This window comes from Pangasianodon hypophthalmus, chromosome 14 (genome assembly GCF_027358585.1).
Source record: "Pangasianodon hypophthalmus isolate fPanHyp1 chromosome 14, fPanHyp1.pri, whole genome shotgun sequence".
Lineage (NCBI taxonomy): Eukaryota > Metazoa > Chordata > Actinopteri > Siluriformes > Pangasiidae > Pangasianodon > Pangasianodon hypophthalmus.
This window is the reverse complement of record NC_069723.1, coordinates 177,130-200,000: the sequence shown is the minus strand read 5'-3', so window position 1 is coordinate 200,000 and position 22,871 is coordinate 177,130. Positions and strand designations below refer to the sequence as shown.

General features: G+C 39.9%; 1 protein-coding gene across 2 annotated transcripts in view; it reads left to right on the top strand.

Moving 5' to 3' along the window:
• LOC113544624 (cell adhesion molecule DSCAML1) overlaps window positions 1–22,871 on the top strand; it is a 97,447-nt gene that overhangs the window by 50,300 nt on the left and 24,276 nt on the right. For both annotated transcript variants that reach the window (XM_026943531.3, XM_026943530.3), the window contains exons 4-17: window positions 1,034–1,180; window positions 2,094–2,372; window positions 4,578–4,853; window positions 5,055–5,351; window positions 7,439–7,711; window positions 8,348–8,629; window positions 8,983–9,102; window positions 9,766–9,942; window positions 15,297–15,502; window positions 15,897–15,993; window positions 16,198–16,326; window positions 16,598–16,765; window positions 16,877–16,947; window positions 17,039–17,279. In XM_026943531.3, the coding sequence (XP_026799332.1) occupies window positions 1,034–1,180; window positions 2,094–2,372; window positions 4,578–4,853; window positions 5,055–5,351; window positions 7,439–7,711; window positions 8,348–8,629; window positions 8,983–9,102; window positions 9,766–9,942; window positions 15,297–15,502; window positions 15,897–15,993; window positions 16,198–16,326; window positions 16,598–16,765; window positions 16,877–16,947; window positions 17,039–17,279 (2,763 nt within the window). The remainder of the gene's footprint in view (window positions 1–1,033; window positions 1,181–2,093; window positions 2,373–4,577; window positions 4,854–5,054; window positions 5,352–7,438; window positions 7,712–8,347; window positions 8,630–8,982; window positions 9,103–9,765; window positions 9,943–15,296; window positions 15,503–15,896; window positions 15,994–16,197; window positions 16,327–16,597; window positions 16,766–16,876; window positions 16,948–17,038; window positions 17,280–22,871) is intronic.

Here is a 22,871-nt window from a genome sequence, read left to right as displayed (position 1 = left end):
AGTCAGTGCTTCAACTCCTACAGTAGATCAAATGCACACTCTCTTATTGCAATCTTTCCGTTCCCCTCTCAATCATATTCATTATTCACTACCAGTTTTCACAAGTGCACTGATGTAAATACTGATGGAAATCTGGTCAAATCTACAGCTGTGTTCCACATCTGCACTACTACATTTAATTTACTTATTATAGTTTATATTTTGTGTGTGTACGTGTTGTATCTTGCTACTGACCATGCTGCTGTAACACAAGAATTTCCCTCATGGGATCAATAAAGTCTATCTATCTATCTATCTATCTATCTATCCAACACAAATATGCACACGTAACTGTTAATTCTACTCATTTAATTAATTTCAGTACTTCAGTAAATCAATACTTAATTTTACTCATTTTTTCTCCTTCTTCCTCTTTACCTCTTCTTCCTCTGGTGGTTCTTCATCATTACCACATTTTTCAATTTAACTTCATAATAGAACTTACAAATAGACACACATCCCCTCAACTTACCCTTTATACATTCATCTCTTTTTAAAGAGTCATTAGAATAATTAAGTATCACGTTAAAGCCTAAATTAGCAGTGGTCTAAAGCAAGTGAAAAGTTGGAAATGCTCAATTAATAATTGTTGTATGTTACTGTTACTGTAACAGTATGTTACTGATGTGTTCATTTTATATCAGTATGTTTAAACTCTACTGTGACTTATATGGACTTTGATAAAAGTTGTATTTAAGTTAATAATTTATTTGTATTGTATACATTAACACAGACACAAACTAGTGTGCTAATGTGAAATACAATCTTTATCGACATACATATACTAAGTTACGGTAGAGCTTAAAATCCCTGATGTAAAATTAACATGACAGTAACATACCCCTATTATAACACGCACACGTCATTTTTTAACACACACGTTCTCTATCTCTGCGTACAGGTTTTGAGTATAATTGTTCTTTTTGTAGAGTGCGTGTATGCTTGTTTGTATGTATTAGCATGTGTGCATTGATCTTTCTCTCTCTGTGAACAGGTAACAGGTTTTTCTTGACATCATATGGGGCCCTGTACATATCGGACGTGCAGAAAGAGGATGCGCTTTCTACTTACCGCTGCATTACCAAACACAAATACAGTGGAGAGACCCGGCAGAGCAATGGTGCTCGTCTCTCTGTGTTGGGTGTGTATGCTGCAATTAGTTTGTTTTAGAAATAAAATAATGACACTCAAATTACTACTAAAAGGATTATAGCCTAAGGATGTTTACACTCAGAATGCATCATTACCACCTACACAGTGTTAATCCTGCCTGTGTTTCATAGCCTTTCAGAATCAATACTATAGATTAATTGTATTTAGTATAAATAATGTATTTGGTTATAGTTCAAAAAGGCATGAAGACCCATTCCCATTTTGGTAATACATATGCAAAAGTCTGTGCAAAAGTCTTAGGCACATATTGTAAAGACCAGTGAACAGTAATAAACTAAACAAAGTCAAAATTTGGTGTGACAACCCTTTGCTTAAAAAAAAAATAAAATCAGTAGTCTCAGGTACAGTTTGTGCAGTTTTATAAGGAAGTTGCCTGGTAAGTTTTATTGAGTATCTTGGAGAATCTGCCACAGTTCTTCTGGAGACTTTGACTGTCACTCTTGCATATTTTCTTTCAAAACCCAGCAGCCTTCATTTTTTATGTCTCAGAAGTGGTCTGTTATATAATATGTTGCTTTCTTTACTGAGATACAAATATTTTTATGTTGGGAAAGTAATGCTTTTGTACTGACTCAACAATGCAAAAAAAAATTGCACTAAAAAAATAGGGTACCTAAGACTTTTGCACAGTACTGTAAATGTTTGTTTAATCATAAATATAATTTGGTTCAGAGCTATTTTAAATTAATTTTGTTAACAGAAAGAAGCTTTGTACAATTGTGTGATCCACATGCCTGGTCAGTTTTCCTGTCTCTAACCTCTTAAGCTGCTCAAGAATCAGCTGATTGATGAAGTTGATTTCAGCTGTAACACAGATCAGAGGGGGAAAAAACATGATTATGAATGAATGTTATTTACAATATGTCTTGTGTGTACTCCAGATCCTACCGAGTCCACACCCTCAGTGATGGACAGCTTCCAGTCAGGCGAAGTGCAGGTGGGTCGCAGCGTGGAGTTGCCATGCATTGCCTCAGGCTTCCCCAATCCCACTATCCGTTGGCTGAAGGATGGCAGGCCACTTCCGGCTGACTCCCGCTGGACCAGGCGTCTCACAGGCCTTACCATCAGCGACCTACGCATGGAGGATTCAGGCAACTACATCTGTGAAGTCACCAATAGCTTTGGCTCCAAGGAGGTCACAGGATACCTCAATGTGATAGGTGAGGGGATGAATATTGGGAAAGTGTGGGAAGGCTTTTGCACAGTACTGTAAATGTTTGTTTAACCTTAAATAAAATTAGATTCAGAGCTATTTCAAATTAATTTTGTTAACAGAAAGAAGCTTTGTACAATTGTGTGTTCCACATGCACGGTCAGTTTTCCTTGCTCTAAGCCCTTAAGATGCTCAAGAATCAGCAAATGATGAAGTTGATATCAGCTTTAACACAGATCAGAGGGGAAGAATTGTCATGCTGGAACAGGTTTGGGCCTCTTAGTTCCAGTGAAGTGGAATTCTTAATGCTACAGCACACAGAGACATTCTAGACAGTTGTGTGCTTCTAACTTTGTGGTAACAGTTTGAGGAAGAACTACATATGGGTGTGATGGTAAAGTGTCCACAAATCGTACTGTGCCATTAATTTGACTAAGAATTTAGATTTGTGTCTTTGGTATGAATGAGTATCTGCTCTTTTATTTATGAATGCAGAATGTTTTTTTTATTTTTTTTTTTACATTAGGCATTCCTCCTTGTGTTGTTCCACTGTGTTAATGTTTTAATCCACCTCCAGATGTATTAGTGCATTGTAAATTAAATAGTTGTCAAGAACCTCTTTCTCAACTATGTACTGGCTTCTCTTCACACGTGAGCCTTCATGAACATTTCTTTCGATTTCTTGAAATTGTGCTAGGTCTTGTCCTGATCATTTGTCACGTCAGGCTTTCTGACGTTTTGACTTGCATTTAAATGTAACCCCTTCCCAATTAAATAGCCAATTCAAGTGAAAGTGGCTTAAAATTTATACTATCTAATGTAAAATGAGAAAAATAGGAATTGAAAAAAGTAGATATGAGTGGGTGGATAGAGAGAAAAAATAAGACTGAGATACAAATATGAGTGGAGTGAGTCAAATAGAATCAAATGCAGCTGAAAACTGCAGTACATCTAAAACAGACTTGTGCAGGCTCACTTTTAAACAGAAACAAAAGGAGGGAAAGAAAGAGGGAGCAAGTGAGACAGAGAGAAATGATACAAAATGATACTGGCAGTCTGGACGGTCACCTTCCTGCTGTCCATAAGAAAAAGACTTAAGAGGGGGACGGAAGGTTGTGCTGCAACCATATGTGGTGTGTGTGTGTGTGTGTATATAAAAAGGACCATTGCAGATTGCTAGAAAAACACTGTAAAGAAAGGGAGAGAGGGAGGAGAGAATAGTGCAGAGCAGGAGGTGTGGTGGACTTTTGGACATTTAGCCAGTGGGCAGATCATACCAGTGTGCACACACATACTCTGACAAGGCGAGCAGTGAGGACGCCACAAACACCCGCACATTCACACACTAAGCCCCCAGCACATAACACCAGCTGCCTTATTGCTCACTGACATTTTCTTTTTCTTCCTCTCTTCTCACGTGGCTCTGTCCCCCTCCATCTGTCTATTCATTTCTGTTTTTCCTATATTGTAACCTGTACTCTGCAGGACCAGAAGTAAAGTGGGGATTCAGTGTTATCGTTAATGAGTGACATGGACACCCTGAGAATACAAAATATGGTGCATTTGAATACTATTTCTACTATTAATACTAGTACAACAACAACAACATCATCAACTACTACTAGTAGTACTACTACTATATAGCACATTATTAAAATGGTGAAACCAAGTTGATAAAATGCCTTGTAAAAAAGAAAACTTACCTGAATACAGTATTCACTAACTACACTAAAACAGCCAAGGGAGTAAATGGCTTGCTGACCTGAATGAAATAGCAGGAACATATGTAACTGGGGTAGAACAGGGCAAGATCATCCAACCATTTACAAAGTTAATACAATAATCTTAAAATCAAATATGAACAAATCTCATATCCAGCAGATGGACTTAAGGACAGGAGTCATGTGACTGCTTATTCTGATATCTGATTCTAAACTGAAATCGCTCTTAGATGAGCAAGATAAGAAAGTAAGATCACAGCAATCCAGTATAATTATCACAAAAATTTTCTTATCATCATCAACCATCCAGATGTTAAATTAATGAAAGAATATCCTCCTATCTAATGGATTTGTTAGTGTCCTTTTAAAAACAAACAAGAACTTTTTAATCACTGGATAAGAGCTAGGACCAATTTTCTGTTGAACATAAATATCTACTTACAATTATCTCTGTCTGCATTTCTCTCTTCTCCACTCTCCTCTCTCCCCAGAGCCACTAAGGGTCACTGTCTCCCCTAAAAACTTGAAGACAGGTATCAGCAGTACAGTGATCCTGTCCTGTGCTGTTCAAGGTTCCCCTCATTTCACTGTGTCCTGGTTCCGGAACACAGAGCCTGTACTTCCTGACCAGCACTTCTCCATTCAGGGCACCAACAATGAGACTCTGTTCATCACTGCTGCCCAGAAAAGACACTCAGGCGCGTACCAGTGCTTTGCTACTCGCAAGGGTCAAACCGCCCAGGACTTCTCCATTATATTGCTGGAAGGTGAGTTGCCATGGAACTTACTATCTGGCTAATTACCTGATGGTTATAAGTTCAAATCAAACTTTTAATTGCTTTAAGTGGGTGAGTACTTTTCTTGATAGAAGATACATTTCTATTTAACTGACTACTTTCACGTTATTTTTGTTCACTTTTCATTCTTTCTTTGTTTTTTCCTCTATCTTTCCTCCCTCCAACCTGCAGATGGCACACCAAGGATTGTCTCATCCTTCAGTGAACGTGTGGTGGCACCAGGCGAACCCTTCTCTCTAATGTGTGCAGCCAAAGGTGCCCCTCCACCCACCATCACTTGGACCCTGGATGATGAGCCAATCGCTAGGGACTCGGCGCACCGGGCCAGTCAGTACACGCTCTCGGACGGCTCCACTGTATCGCATGTTAACGTCAGCAACCCACAGATCCGCGACGGGGGCGTGTACCGCTGCGCTGCACGCAACTCGGCCGGTAGCGCCGAGTACCAAGCGCGCATAAACGTAAGAGGTGCCTGTCTACTTTTCAATCTCAGCTGTTAGAGGGTGGCTTAAAACCCATAACCTCCTTTTACCATCACTCCACCACCCACCTACCCACTACTCATTTAACTGTCCAAAACTCTTGAGGTTGTTACCCTTCCTGATGCTGTGGGGAGGGGGTAAATGTTTGTGGAAGATGTGTGTCTTGTTCATCTAGCAGTACACCATAGCTCTTTTCAACTTTTTAGCTGTCACTCTGTGTCTTATATGTACAGTATGTCTCTTAGACTTTATTCTTTTAATGGCACTCACACTTAAACACTCATATCACGATTGTCCACATTGTTCCACAGCCTTCATTCTCTGGCTAGCAAAAGTGAGTTATTTTAGCTATGATTGGAGACATATGGAGGAAGGTCTCTCCAGCCAGTCAAGGATAGGAGTTAGGCCACGTCAGAGGAGAGGAGAAGAGAGGGAAGTCACCATCTGAGAGAAGGGATAATGAGTCCTTTAGACGGGCTTGCTGATATCAGTACCTCTTTTCTTCTTCTTTGCTCTCCACCTCTTTCTCTCTTTCTTTTACTCTCTACTTAGTTATGACATATCTGTCTGTTCTAAGAAGACATGTTATCTCTCTTTGGAGTAAATATGAGATCTGGTACAAGAATCAGAGTCTCTCTCACACACACACACAGATAATTAATGCTTTGTCTACACTTACTCCTGTCTTTATGGGGATATTTGGTCCCCACTAAGATATAAAAACATGTCCTTCCTTACTGTCAGTCCTTATTTCAACTCAGTCTGAGGTGACACACTGTGAGGCAGTAATATACGCATTTTCAGCTAAATGCAGTTGTGCATAACCAAAAACAAACTCAAAGCTTTCAGTGTACTTTTCTCAAAAGCAGTATAGACTGCATAGAGCCTTTATTATTGAATGAACCTTTAAGAGAGCTCATGAATTCTTATTTTGTGAGGGAAAACAAAAAGATAAGAGGAGGGCATTGCGAGAGAGAGAGAGAGAGAGAAGGGGATACTGTACGACAGTTTTTGTTGAATAATACATCAGGCGTTGACTGTCAGAGCTATGACAAAGCTCAACACACACTGAGCAGAGAGACGGAAAGGCAAAAGACAGCAAGAAAGAAGGGCAGAGAAGACAAGAATCTTTGTATACACAAAATCTCCATATGCAAATCTCCATATGCATATCCTCCATTTTGAGACAAATTCCTCTTCTCCTAGTGCTTCATGGTACTACTTTTACTGTGACTCTTATTTCTTCCTTTTTCTTGCCAGAGTTTTCCATAATACTCTGTCCATCATCTCTTTCCTTTCCCTTCATTCTCATGTATTTTGAGAACAGAGTCCTTCAGAGGGCAGCTTTTCCCCATACCCTTCCTTATAAAGAAATGCAGTAATTGGTTTCATTACAAAGTTATAGTGATATGCACTTTGTCTGCATTAATCTAGTCAGTTTAGTAACTGTCAGATCATCACTGACCTTTGACATGAATTAACTCAGACCTCAAGGGTAAACTTAGCATGAATGTTAACTGGTTAGCAGGTATGATCTTAGCTGAAGCCTTCTGAGAGCCTCTGTTCTCACCAGTTCTTGAATCCTTTACATGTGCATTTGGGGTACTTTATTGAAATGTGATGTTAAATGAACTAAATGTACTGACAAATTATTATACATGTGATGTAGCAAGATGGATTCTGCATAGTACATTTTAGTTGATGTTTTATTGTACAATTTATTATCACAGCAAAGATAAAATAGTACACAAAAGTAATGTCATATTTTATAGTCACACAAAGATATATGCACACGTATGCTCTGGCAGAGCATTCTAACCCTATCTCCTTTCCATTATTTATCCTCTTTCTGTACTTTACATCTTTCTTACATTCTGTCACTTCTTTATTCTTTCCTTTACCTCATTTATTGTTCATCACTCCTACTGATCTTTCACCTTTTCTCTTTCTCTATATAATCCTGACTCCTCAACTTTCTTTCTAAATGTACCTTAATGCCTCTATTTTCATCACCACACCTCATCACTCTCTACTTCTGTCTGGTTTTTGGTTGTTTTCCTCTTTCTCTCTCAGGCCCCCCAAGTATCAGGGCCATGCGCAACATTACAGCCGTGGCTGGGCGCAACACCTTCATCAATTGCCGTGTGATCGGCTACCCATACTACTCCATCAAGTGGTATAAAGATGGCATGCTGTTGCCAGACAACCATCGGCAGGTGGTATATGAGAATGGTACACTCAAACTCAGTGATGTGCAAAAAGGAATGGATGAGGGAGCGTACCTGTGCAGTGTGCTCATCCAACCCCAGCTCTCTATCAGCCAGACCGTCTATGTCACTGTCAAAGGTTAGCAGCTGTTCCTGTGCAATACCAAACCCACTCCAAACCATATTCTGCAATTAAGAAGAACTACCATGATCTCATACTCTAGGGTCTACATATCTCAAATATGTGATGGTGCCTATCATATTGAATACTTTTTGAATAAAGAATTTTAAAGAAGGTTTTAGCATGAGAACAGTATGGTCCACATTGTGTGTATGTGTCTCTGTATTCATGTTTTGTGTGTCCATGTGAGTCACTACAAGGGAACACTGACTCCAGTGTGAAGATAGTATAGTGTGCTGCTTGTCTTGTCATGTCTCTGATTTAATTAACTGAATTTTAACGAGCCCCAGATTAAATCCCCCAGATGTCTTCAGTTGGACCCCCTCCCTTGGTTTCCATGGCAACACCATTATTCCCCATGCCAATTGGGCTCTAATTAGAGCAGCTATTATGGTCTGGAGGGAGAAGGAGGTAGTGCATGTGTGTCTGAGTTGGGTTGGGGGGGTGGGGTGGGAGGAGGGTGTTGTGAGGGTTTGTGTTTCACTACAGACCATAGAGAAGTATACATATCAACCTTCCCTGCTGAATACCAAATCTCTCTGTCTTCTTCTTGTCCTCTCTTTTTTCTGTTCTCTATTTCTATCAATTTCTTAGTTCCCCCTCTCATTCAGCCTTTTGACTTCCCCCCTACTTCAATTGGTAAACTGATGTACATAGCATGCGTAGTCTCATCTGGGGACATGCCCATCCGGATTACATGGCGCAAAGATGGTCAGGAGATTGTGTCTGGCACCTCTGGTGTCACCATTGAGACCAAGGAGTTCATGAGCTCACTGCAGATCTCCAAAGTTTCCCTAAAGCACAACGGCAACTACACTTGCATCGCCAGCAATGATGCAGCCACCGTCAGCTCTGAAAGGCAGCTTATAGTCACTGGTGAGGAAATATAGGAATATTTTACCCAGTTATACAAACAGGTTCCCACTAACTTCTAAGTATTGTAATGGAGGTAGGATAAAGTAAAGACAGTGAAATGAGAAATAACAGAAACTTCAGCTCATAAATGAGTGCTGGCCCAACAGCAAGACATTAAAGGTTATGTCTGAAAAAGATGGGACCTTTATCAATTTTAGCAACACTGACTCTCAAAACATGTACTTGGGAAATCTCCACCGTTGTCTGTGTAAGTGAGATGTGTTCTAAAATATCAACAAAAGGTAATAGGCTTTTATTAGATCTTCCTTGTGTCTATTTTCTTGGTCAAATAAATTCTGTTTTGGGTCTTACAGTCCCCCCTCGTTTCCGAGTTCAGCCTAACAACCAAGATGGGATCTATGGAAAGTCTGGGGTTCTAAATTGCTCTGTGGATGGTTATCCCCCTCCAAAGGTCATGTGGAAACATGCCAAAGGTATTGTCTTTTACAATGCAACACATTCAATGTAACTATAGGCTTATGCTGCAGTTGTGGTGCCTTGTAAGTGGTAATTTGTAAGTTGTAATAACGTAATTTCCCACTTTAACATGTTTGATGTGTGAAATGGAAAAAAGAAACACAGATTCCTTCGCAAAACCATGTTTTCTTTTTGCTATGTTAGAGCATATAAAGTTCATAAAAAGCTACTTTAACAGCACTTTTACAGCCCTGAGTGGCTATTGGTAGACTGTAGAAGTGGTAGTTAAGAAGTCTACCCCAAGTTGACAAGTTGAAATTTCAAGTTGAGGGGCCGGTTTACTTGGATTTTACTGGATGTAAGCAGAGAATTACAAGTTGCGACTTCTGCTCGAATGCAGCATAATATTCTCAATTTACTCAACAACTCAACTCAGTGTAGTTGTATTAATAGAATACAAAGAATACACAGAATTACTGTGTTTTTTGAGTGTGGTAGCAGGGCTAAAAATATCAATATAATTATATAAACCTTTCATTTTATTTATAAGCTGTATTATTTTAAATCAAATTTTTAGATTTGGTTAGTGGTTATTTTCAAGTTTAGACCTTAATTCCTCAGCAAAATTTATTATTATACTGTCTTTTATGATGTAATATTTGCTGCATTTGATTTTCCAGGTATTGGAAATCCACAGCAATACCATCCAGTTCCTCTGACTGGCCGCATCCAGATCATGCCCAATGGTTCTCTTCTGATCCGACATGTTTTGGAGGAGGATCGTGGCTACTATTTGTGCCAGGCCAGCAATGGTGTGGGCTCAGATATCAGCAAGAGCATGTTGCTGACAGTCAAAAGTGAGTAAGAGTACTTTTTACTATGGTTAAATCTGTGAAAGATGCTATATAAATAAAAAACATACAATATATATATACTGTATGTATTAAATATAACCAATAACATTATTATTATTATTATTATTATTATTATTATTATTATTATTAACAATATGGAAAAAAACATACAAATGAACTAAGAGCTTTCCAGCTGACTCTGAACTGTAGCAGCTCTTCTTTGCTCTGCTGTGCTCTCACAAGCTCAGATACACACAGCTCACTGTCAGACAGACGAAGAGAGGAAACAAACATAAATACAGTCATTAACCCTCTTGCTCATCCCCAAACTCCTCTCTAAAGATGCAGATCCATGCCAAACAACAACCCCATGTGCTACACAACCCACCGCCCAATGCAGGCCGGCAAGCCATCTGGCCACTCCCAAGCCTACAATAATAGCCCATCAGCCACAGGGACTGTCTCACCTCTTTTTGGTCTTGGGTCAAGGGAAGGCTTAAATTGCAACAGTCTGATCAATTTGGCATGCATCTACCTATGATCTAAGTGGAAGGCCAGATACCATACTACCATCCATCTAGTCACACACTTTGCCAGGTTTGCCATGAGCCCTGCCCACATCGGGAACTTCAGGTCGCCCTCACATGTTGCATATGCCACTGCCTATGCCACTGTCTCTCATTATATAACATGTTACCTATGCCAATGCCCATTGTTGTAAATGATTTTGTAATCTAAATATGCAGTGCCTTATGGCAGTGGGGCTGTTGAATGTGATCCATTAATTTTTGAAACATAGCTGGTACCACTTTTTCCTTAGACTTTTGCAATACGAAATGGCTGATCCTTCGTGGGCTCGACACAGTGGGGTTGTTCCAGTCACATGTTCCAGTGACTTCTTTATTATCTCTAGCAGTTCTTCTGAATCACTTTTCTTTTGAGCTTAGGTAAGCAGTATTAGGGGGAGACTCTGTGTGGTATACTGTGATATCTGTATGCCCATGGAAGAAAACTGGTTCAAAATATCAACCTGCAACTTGGGACCTGTGCTCTCTTGGACAGTGTCAAATGGTCTCCAAGCAGGATCAGAGTGGAATTCAATGTTTTTGAACACTCCAGTCCCAACTCATCTCTTTGTCATCGTCAGAACATTAGGGACCACCTCTCTCCATTGTTTAAGGAAATTGAGGTAGTAATCTGCTGTGTGTTTAGTCACCTGAAGCACATGATCCACCTCCATTTGGGGGCAATCTGCCTTGAAATGTCCCAGCTCTCTGTAGTCCCAGCAGACCTACCTATTGCCTGCTCCAGGTCTCAAGGAATCAGCTGCAGCAGCCTGCAGAAAAAGGGAAATACAAGAGAGACATGTTAGAATGGTTGGGGATAAATACAAAGCCAGGTACATGCCTGCAGTATGCCAGGTATGCCACATGTCATCAATCAATTCTTTTTTTATACCACTTTTAATGCACACTGTTACAAAGCAGTTCTACAAAAAAAATCTGGATATAAATTTAGATCCCTAATGAGCAAGTGTTGAGCCAACACCCCCTGAGATGACATGAGGAAGAAACCTTGAGATGAACCAGACTCAAAAGAGCACCGATCCCAAACTCAAAAAGGAACTGCACCTTTGACCGACCCACCTTCCAGCACCTGCACAACAGACCCTCATCCAAGTGGAAGTTGTGCCAGCTGGAAGTCAGGCAATAAATTCTTCCAACGTCACCCTTTCACCAAACTTCTCTTAAGGTTGGGCCTAAGGCACTACTTGCAGAAGTTGTGACTCTGAGTGAATGAATCATTTCAGAGCTGCTGACTTCACTGCAGGGTAACCCAGCTGGCTTTTGGATGGCAGACTTTTGGATCACCAGCTGGGTCTCTCCAGTCTACAGCACCTGAATGTGGAGGCCCCACTCATCACTGGGCCAGCCACACATTGAGTCTGTCCTTTCGGACATATCTAGGTATCCCTTGTGCATCCCTGATGCACTACTTCTGGTTGGAGTTCTCATCGGTTGAGTTCGCTCGCTGCTGCTGGGGCCCCATATGGACGGCCTGAAGATTATTGGGATTGCTGGGGTTGGTGCCGCTTGGGGACCGTGGAGATCATTTAGGGATCTCATATGGGTAGTTGTACTGTGAAGGCTTGCGAATGTGATTGCTGTGGTGGCTTTGGGACTGCTGTTGCCCCGAGCACTTATGCACTCAGGTCTCCAACAGTGGATAGGTTCCACAAACCGGACTTCATGCGACAACTGTAATGAATTTCCTGGTTACACAATCACACTATTTGTCCATGTAGTACACAGTTATAGAAGGGAATGATTTATAATCGCACTATCGGGTGTCACCCAGATGAGGATGGTTCCCTTTTGAGTCTGGTTCCTCTCAATGTTTCTTCCTCATATCATCTCAGGGAGTTTTTCCTCACCACCGTCACCTCTGGCTTGCTCATTAGGGATAAATTCACACATTTACAATTTATTTAGATTTAATTTAATTTGAACGTATTTATTTCTGTAAAGCTGCTTTGTGACAGTGTCCACTGTTAAAAGCACTATACAAATAAAATTGAATTGAACTGAACTGAAGAGGACTGTTCTCCATGTCCATGTTACCTCATTCTATAAGCACTTCTGGATTTGAGCAGTCCTTATTTTTCTAGTCCTTACCAGCTCCAACCTCACCTGTACCCAGTACTCAGTGTTCCAGATTGTTTTGGGTTTAGTCATATAGGTTGGCAGAGAGAAAAACTATGAAACATAGTTTAGTCATATAAGTTGGCAGACAGAAAAATGAAATATCTGGAGTCCCCAAGGACCAATTTGGGTAATGCTGCCATAGTGATTGCCACTGGCAATCACTATGGAAAGACAGCAGGTTTGTGGTGCTTTACCAAACAGCACAAGACTTATCACTGAAGACTGGCAGCCAGGTGAATATACACACTGGATGGAGTGCCATTCAATCGCAGGGCACCATTCCCACACACATTTGACACTCATTCATACCTAGGGGCAATTTAGCATAGCCAATCCACCTACCACCATGTTTTTTGGAGGTGGGAGGAAACTGGAGAACCACGTGACAACATGGGGAGAACCGTAACCTGAGATAAACCAGCAAAAAAGAAATAATATACTGTATTTAGCAATATAGTGAGCAAAATAGAAAATTTAAGCAAAATAGAGAGATCTGTTTTTAATACTTGGCACTTAAATCCAGGGACCTGGTTCTGTGGTTGGGGGCATAGACAATAGAAAGGTTGGCTACCTTAACTACTGAGGACCAAATTCCATGAAGTGGTGGTAGAATTGTTCCCAAAAGCTGGAACATAATAATACATTTTCACTTAGAACTTATTTATAAATATGGTCTATCCCTGCTATGTCAGAAAAAAGTTTATTTAAAATTAAGATTAAATATTGTTTGTTTGGATTGTTACTTATTTGTGTACTGAATTGTTAGTTAGTTAGTTAGTTAGTTAGTTAGTTGGGTAAGTAGGTAGGTAAATAGGTAGTTGGGTGTTCCCAGAATAGATTTTAAATTAATTAACCTAGTACATGGAGCAAGAGATATTTCACTCACAAGTTATATTAAGAACACACAGCAGAGAGAGAGCATTTGAAATTATGAAATCTACCATACAATAAATAAAATACCCAACTAAAATATTTCTAAAGCCTCTGAATAGGCTCTTAGGCAGGTAGTAACTAAAATCAGGAAGTACAAAAATTTGTTCCAAGCATTTGAATGTTACCAGTGTAATGCCAAATAATTGCCAAATAATGGTTACAAAATAACCCATATAAATGTAGTACAAATAACACACTCATTTGTCAAACTTTTGAAAAAGTCAACCTGACTGACCCAAGTGGCTTGGTATTAACGTGTATTAGAGGGCCCCCTTTTTATGTTAAAGTCCAAAAAAGTTAAAAATACGTTTAAGTTAAAAATAAAATTGTTGCAGACCCGCTCAAAGCTTGGGGGCCACTTCACTCAATAAGCCAAATGAAAGTAAACTTTGGTACCTCTCTCCTTATGCCAACTTGTAAATGTCAAAAGCAGTCCCTGTGGTTCAATGCAGTTACCAGCAGCCTGGCCGTTTGTCCTGAAGTGGTCTTCCTTCCTCCATGACCACCACTCAAATTACCACCTTCCATGCAGCTGGGTGCACTAAGTAGCTTTAGCGTTAACGAAAAAGTCATGCTGAGTTAGCTTAAACCATTAATTCGTGGTTACCCCAGGCTAATGTTCAAACTGTGGTATACATGGAAACACTTGTGTTGGATCTCCCCAAACAAAATTTCAGAGTTTTGAGTCTTGAATAAAAAAATGGAGGAATGCACTCACGGTTTGCAAATACTCTGCTTTGCTGCACAAACCAATTAAATGAACATATCTTTTAGAAAATATTATAACTCACTGAAACAATATTTTGGGATTTTAGATATTTATTTATCTAGTTAACAAACTCCTCATTTTTGTTTCATGGGGCTACAAATAGATTAACAGTGTTTTTTGAAGCAAGTATATGACATTTTAAGCCTTTTTGGAAAAATTCTTGGGTAATCGACTTCAATTACTTTTTAGTATTGTAGCTCAAGTGCAAAACTAGAGAAACAAATCAGACACCAAACATGACTTAACTGATCGAATATATTTGAGGTAAGTGGAAAATTGTATAAATGTGTTTTTTCTTTTCCTAAACTATTCATTTAATTTATTAATCTAAATTAAATCTCTACTTCCAAAGGGGTGTAGAGGTGATCAGATAGAACTATCAAATCAGAACTACAGTTATACAAATTGTCTTGACCAGTAAGCCAGGCGAATGTGACACAAGAATGTTTTTTTGTAATGGTGCTTTCTTCTGTATCATTCACCTCTTTTTCCCATGTTATCATTTTGTTTTCTTATCCAGCAGTTTAGACAGATATATTCACTTGCTCTTGCTCAGTCTCTCTCTCTCTTTCTCTCTCTTTGAAGATGTGTTGGTGTTATTGATTAAACTGTTCCTCTCCTCTGTTGCCCTCAATTCTGTTTGTTTCCTTTAGTGGAAGGAGGGCAGAATGAATAAGTGATGAAAACAAAACAGCAGAATTCTTGTCTAATCAATAAAGTGTGTGTGTGTGTGTGTGTGTGTGTGTGTGCGCACACAAGCATGAAGGACAAGGGAGTAATATCTGAGCAGTGTTAATTTTAAAGTTTAAAATCACTGCAACAGTCACACAAACATTCTAATTCTAATTAAAGCCTCTCATTTAACTTTCCTTATTTTTTCTCTTCATTTTCTCCTTCACCCAATTCTTTCTATACTTGGTATATTTTATCATGTACTCCTCTCTCTCCAGTTCCAGCCATGATCACCTCCCATCCTAACACAACTATGGCTATAAAAGGCCAGAATAAAGAACTAAACTGCACTGCCCGGGGTGAGTACCCTATTATCATTCGCTGGGAACGTGGGGACACTGTCATCGACCCTGACCGTAACCCTCGCTACTCAATCACCACTAGCCCCAATGAGAAGAGTGATGAGGTGATTTCCACGCTGAAGGTGAGACACTCACATATACATAATCTGGAAATCAAAGAGACTGGAGGAATGTCAATAATGAATCAATCAGTCATCATATCTACAAATGTAAGGCATTAGATTACGACAAATCAGTAGAAACCTGAGAAATTAGGCGCAAAATTGTCATACTATCATCTATTCTCTAATCAGTTGGAACACCAAAGATGATTAACAACACTGCGAGAGATTTGGATGTAGAGCTGTTAGAGAACAAGAGAGTAGAGCATCTCCAGAGAATGATACAATGAGACACTGCTGTTTTGTATCTCCCTTATTCTTTCTACTTACTCTTTTTCTTCTCTCTATTTCCCTCCATCCCTCCCTCCCCCATCTCTCTCTCTCTCTCTCTCTCTCTCTCTCTCTCTCTCTGCAGCTGAAGCCAGCTGAGCGTGGGGACTCTGTGTTCTTCTCATGTCATGCTATCAACTCCTATGGCGAGGGCCGTGGCCTCATTCAGTTGACTGTGCAAGGTAAGACAATCAGCCATGAAGACCAAATTCATGTCTGACATGATACACCTTATCTAGAGACACAAAATCAATAATTTATCCTCTTGCTCTGTCTCCCCTGCTTTTCTTGTTATCCCCAATTGCTTTAAGCCTTTCTCTCTTTCTGGTCCTCTTCCTTACCTGTTTCCTCAATTCTGTTATGCCTTTTTTATTTCCTTGCTGTAGAGCCCCCTGATCCTCCAGAGTTAGAAGTACGTGAGGTAAAAGATCGCAGTATGAACTTAAGATGGACCCAGAGGTTTGATGGGAACAGCATCATTACCAGTTATGATATTGAATACAAAAACAAATCTGGTATGTACTTTTCTGCCATTTCAGTTTATGGCACAATAGCCAACTTAAAGAACGTAACATTCATACAGATATTTTGGGGCCAGGTAGACTGTTTGACACTGTCCCATCCATTATTAATAGAGTTTTTATTGGCTTCTGATGCTTATAGTACATTCATCATAGTTTGTGCTCATTATTTTTTTGGTATCCAATATTCCAACAAAAATAATGCACTGCAATGTACTTGAATTTATAAGGGTATGATGTTTTTTCTGTGCTGGTCTCTTCTTAGATCCATGGGAATTGAAACATGCTACACGCAAAATTTCCCCAACCAATAACCAGGCCAACATAGTGGAGTTGCATCCTGCTTCTGTCTACAGCATTCGTATGTACTCGTACAACAAAATTGGCCGTAGTCAGGCCAGCAAAGAGCTCACTATCAGCACAGAGGAAGCATGTAAGTACAGAAATACAAACACACACACACACATACACACACTACAGCAGTTTTAATGAGCAGTCAGTGATAGCTTGTTATAAGCTGATCTGACATTTTGGCATAACACAGCTCCTGATGGGCCACCCATGGACGTCATTCTGCAGCCTATGACATCACAGAGCATCCGTGTTACATGGAAGGTACACAACCTGACCTAAATTTGTCTTCTTGCTACAACATTGATGATAAATACATTTAGATAAAAAACAATACTTTTGTTCTTGTTGCCAGGCTCCCAAGAAGGAACTCCAGAACGGCGTGATCCGTGGCTATCAGATTGGCTACAGAGAGAATGGGCCTGGCAGTAACGGCCAGTACAGCATAGTGGAGATGAAGGCAACGGGTGACAGTGAGGTGTATACACTGGATAACCTGAAGAAATTTGCCCAGTATGGAGTGGTTGTTCAAGCCTTCAATCGAGCTGGAACAGGTCCATCCAGTTCTGAGATCAATGCTACCACACTAGAAGATGGTAAAGACATATTTACTATCATATATTTAGTGCAGGGATTCCCAAATGTTTCAGGCAAACGACCCCAAATGGGCATTATAAATTTTCTGCAACCCCAAGCCTTGACCACCCTACATTTTTTTCATTCCAGGTTTATAATGTAGTACTAATGTAACATTTGAACATTTTATTATGTCTGTAACATATGTATGTGTAATGTAAGTAACTAAAAACCTATGGAATATTCCTTGCACTGACTAACCAGTCTATTAAATGAATTTGTGTGCACATGCAGAAGCAGAGGCAACTCAAGTGGCATTATTCACACACTGGCTGCATAACTTATGTATATCAAGATGATTTAAAAGCAACATTCACTAGATGGAATCCTCAACATTCACATCAGATCGAAAACAGCCCAGTCTCTAAAACTTTACACCACTGTCAGAATGGTCGTAATTGGCTGCATCTCAAATCAAAAACTTTGACCTTACATTCAAAAATATTTACTAATCTAAAAAATTCAGAAGATGCAAAACAGACCTTTCAGTAGATTTGAAGGCTACATGAGTGGTTTTTAAAATTTGAACACAAACTATAATAGGTTAGGGTTAGCACTCAATCACAGTCTAGATTTGTACATAAGTATATGATTTGAGACACAGTGCTAGTTTCTTTAGCAGAGGTGGGGGGAATTTGTCCATTTTTATTGCTGAACTACAGTAGTGCAGCATATCAAGATAGTGAAAATAACTAAAATAACATGTACATTATTCATTTAAATGTGGCTTACTGAATGTGACAAAATATTAGTGATATTTCTAATATTAATTTGTAAATTAAAATAATGAAACAATTGAGGAGATTCTGAGTTTCTCTCACAACCCCTTGTAAATCAAGTAACCCCATGTGGGGTCACGCCTCCTAGTTTGGGAACCCCTGGATTAGATTTTTGTGATTGTGGGCTCATAACTGACCTCATCATACCACAAACACATACAAGACTACTTCCTGTCATTTGCAAAAATCTGTGGAAAATTTTCTTTCATGTGGTTTTCAATTCAATTTCAATTCAGTTTATTTATACAGTGCTTTTAACAATGTACATTGTCACAAAGCAGCTTAACAAAAATTTGGATATAGATTTAGATTTTGATCCCTAATGCGCAAGCCAGAGGCAAGAGTGGCAAGGAAAAACTCCCTGAGATGACAGGAGGAAAAACCTTGTGCCAGACACAAATGGGAACCCATCCTCTTCTGGTTGACAGATCATTCAAACATTTCCAGTTTACCAAACCTCTCTGTACTCATGAACCCCCAGATGTGTCTTTACCTATGAGAAAGCTATTAACAAAAGGCTTGACTAAACAAATAGGTTTTCAGCCTAGTCCTAAAGACTGAGACTGTGTCTGAGTCCTGAATGCTAATTGGTCCATAGCTGGGGGCTATGTAGGAAAAAGCTCTTCCCTCTGCCCTAGCCTTCATTATTCTAGGTACTATTAAAGAGCCTGCACCCTTTGATTTAAATAGGCATAGTGGATCATAAAGCTTCATTCAGGTACTGTGATGCAGGACCATTCAGTGCTTTATAGGTTATTAGTAATATTTTACAGTGTGAAATTTTACTGGGAGCCAATGCAGTGTGGATAAGATAAGGGTAATATGATTACCTCTGGTCCTAGTATGAACTGCTACTGCATTCTGGACTAACTGGAGCTTCTTTATGCACCAACTGTAAGATCCCGACAACAAGGCATTACAATAGATCAACCTAGAGGTAACAAATACATAAGTTAGATTTTCTGAACAATATTTCTGAAGTGAATAAAGACTGTCCTAGTTATATTATCTACATGAGCTTCAAATGAGAGACTGGAGTCAATAATCACACCAAGGTCTTTCACTGCTGCACATGATGAAACAGAAAGGTAATCCAGACATACTTCATAAGAAAGCTTACTTCTAGCTGCATGTTGTCCTAGTAGAAGTAGTTCTGTCTTTTCAGAATTAAGTAGAAGTTACTGAGCATCCAGCATCTATTGTTCTTTACACATTCCTCAACTTTATTAAGCTTGTGTCTCTCATCTAACTTTGCTGAAACATACATGTATACATATGAAATTAAAGTGTTCCATTCAAGATTGATTCTGGGGTGAATGTTACAGTCATACCTCAGACTGTTTTCAGCCATGCAGACTTAACATTTTTCTGAGAAGTGAGAAGACTGCTGCTAGGTCCAGGACGGGCTCCGGACTGCAGCTAAACAGGGGAGAAAGTGGGGTGTGGAAGAAGTGTATGTAATTCAGAATTTATAAAACACACTGCAAGGGAGACCAGCAATCACAAAGTGTCATGCCTTGACAGCATTGACATTGAAACACTGAAAACTCACTACCCAAAGCTGTGCATTGGTCATGGGGAGGTTCATCAGCCATATGCGATCAGGTTGAACCTCGATGCTGTACCCTTCTCTCTGAAGACCCCCAAATGGAGCAAGTTTAAAGACAAGTTTTTTCGCATGGAGAGGCTGGGAGTCATCAGCAAAGTACAGGAGCCAATGGACTGGTGCACTGGCATTGAGGAGATCCCAAAAAAGTTTGGTATAAGGATATGTGTAGAGCTGAATGAGTCAGTATGCTGAAAAAAATATGTCCTCCCCTCTGTATAGCAAATGCTAGGCATGCTAGCTGGAAGTTCTTTTGTAAGTTAGATGCTATTGTGGTACACTATATTACCAAAAGTATTCGGTCACCCATCCAAATGATCAGAATCAGGTGTCCTAATCACTTGGCCTGGCCACAGGTGTATAAAATCAAGCACTTAGGCATGCAGACTGTTTTTACAAACATTTGTGAAAGAATGGGCCGCTCTCAGGAGCTCAGTGAATTCCAGCGTCGAACTGTCATAGGATGCCACCTGTGCAACAAATCCAGTCGTGAAATTTCCTCGCTCCTAAATATTCCACAGTCAACTGTCAGCTTTATCATAACAAAATGGAAGAGTTTGGGAACAACAGCAACTCAGCCACGAAGTGGTAGGCCACGTAAACTGACGGAGAGGGGTCAGCGGATGCTGAAGCGCATAGTGCAAAGAGGTCGTCGACTTTCTTCACAGTCAATTGCTACAGAGCTCCAAACTTCATGTGACCTTCAGATTAGCCCAAGTACAGTACGCAGAGAGCTTCATGGAATGGGTTTCCATGGCCGAGCAGCTGCATCCAAGCCACACATCACCAAGTGCAATGCAAAGCGTCGGATGCAGTGGTGTAAAGCACGCCGCCGCTGGACTCTAGAGCAGTGGAGACGCATTCTCTGGAGTGATGAATCACGCTTTTCCATCTGGCAATCTGATGGACGAGTCTGGGTTTGGAGGTTGCCAGGAGAACGGTACATTTTGGACTGCATTGTGCCGAGTGTGGAATTTGGTGGAGGAGGAATTATGGTGTGGGGTTGTTTTTCAGGAGTTGGGCTTGGCCCCTTAGTTCCAGTGAAAGGAACTTTGAATGCTTCAGGATACCAAAACATTTTGGACAATTCCATGCTCCCAACCTTGTGGGAACAGTTTGGAGCGGGCCCCTTCCTCTTCCAATATGACTGTGCACCAGTGCACAAAGCAAGGTCCATAAAGACATGGATGACAGAGTCTGGTGTGGATGAACTTGACTGGCCTGCACAGAGTCCTGACCTGAACCCGATAGAACACCTTTGGGATGAATTAGAGCGGAGACTGAGAGCCAGGCCTTCTCGACCAACATCAGTGTGTGACCTCACCAATGCGCTTTTGGAAGAATGGTCAAAAATTCCTATAAACACACTCCTCAACCTTGTGGACAGCCTTCCCAGAAGAGTTGAAGCTGTAATAGCTGCAAAAGGTGGACCGACATCATATTGAACCCTATGGGTTAGGAATGGGATGGCACTTAAGTTCATATGTGAGTCAAGGCAGGTGACGAATACTTTTGGTAATATAGTGTATTTGGTGAATACCACTAACAGAAGAATCTGCAAAATATTCAATGTTAATTTGCTGCCCTTTGGCCAGTTCTTTTTTAATAGGCTTCATTTCAGAATTGCCTTAGCTCCTGAACACTTCCAGAGCGCCTTGAAGGTATAGTATGTCATATTGATGATGTGCTTGTGTGGGACAGGGCTCAAGAAGAGCATGATCACCTGTTCTGCAAAGAATCCAGCATGCTGGAATCACACTGACAAGTGTGATCTATTTAAATAGATAGTCAGCTTTCTGGGTCAAATAATCTCTGCTAGAGGCATTAGCTCTGACCCAAAGAAAACCAAAGCCATTAGGAAATTGAAATGGCCCACAAATGTTAGTGAATTCAGAAGCTTCATGGGGATGGTTAATCAGCTGAGGAATTTCATTCCACAATTGGCTGAAATAGACAAAGCTCTTCGAGATCTATCCAAGAAGCACTGCTGAGTCTGGGGTGATGAACAAGTCAGAGCATTTCAAACACCGAGAGCAGCATGGTCATCTCCACCTCTGTTAGCCATGTATGACGCCAAAAGGGTATACAAGGTATCAGCCAATGCATCATCTTATGGACTGGACACAGTTCTTCTCCAGGATTGGAAGCCCATGACCTATGTGATGCAGTCACTTACCTTTCAATAGAAATGCCAGTTAGACAAGGACAGTGGCTTTAGCTGTATCTGGGAGAGCCAGCTTCCTTTAATGTTACATACTCATTGGTCTAACACACGTTTCTGTTAAATAATGTATATCCGGGTTTATCCGGGAGGGTGAGCTTACTTTAATGCTACGTACTCATTAGGTCTAATATACGTTTCTGTTAAACAAAGTAAATTAAATTCCTGACCAGTAATGGTTTCATTTAGAATAAGTGCTTTAGATCTAATATTTAGCAATTTAAAATCAAATGTGCTGGCTATGCATTTGGTATGATCTAATTTTATGATATTTACATTAATAAAACAAAGTTTTTCTAAGGATTTATACATTTTTGTTTAGCCCAGGGAACAGACACAGTCTCAATATGCTGGAACCTGAGTGATAATGCAAGGCAGTTCTTACTTGTGTCACAGTATATAATAAAATGTCTGTGCTGGTGAGTATATCTGGTTCGAAAGGATAGTTTGCCACTGTCCCATTACAACATCAGTGCCATTAATGATGAGAGTAATATCTCACTCAGTCTAGGAACAAGCTTCTATTGCATTTTTTTCTCTGGCTAGTAAATTTGAGTATTTCTATTTCTAGTATCTCTATTTCCCACTCCATTCTCCTTTGTTCTACTTTATTATCCAACATTTCTCTCTTTGACCTTGTTGGGGTTCAAGCACTAGTGCTGGAAACACTATTGTTTTTATTAGGATTTTTTCCTTCTTATTTTAGGTATCCAGCATGTAGTGTTGAAACTGGAAATAAACAGGTAGTTTAGAATTTAAAAAAATGAACACAACAAAAGGAATTGTTCAATATCTTGAATGCCAGCTCCTCTAATCTATGTTCCAATGCAGTAAAGACACAGAGGAGTCTGCACAAATAAGGTTACAGTCCTGGAGTGAAAGGTAGTAGAACCTCTTGTTTTCATTAGGATTTTTAGAGATCCATGAATAAAGCGGATGAAAACCT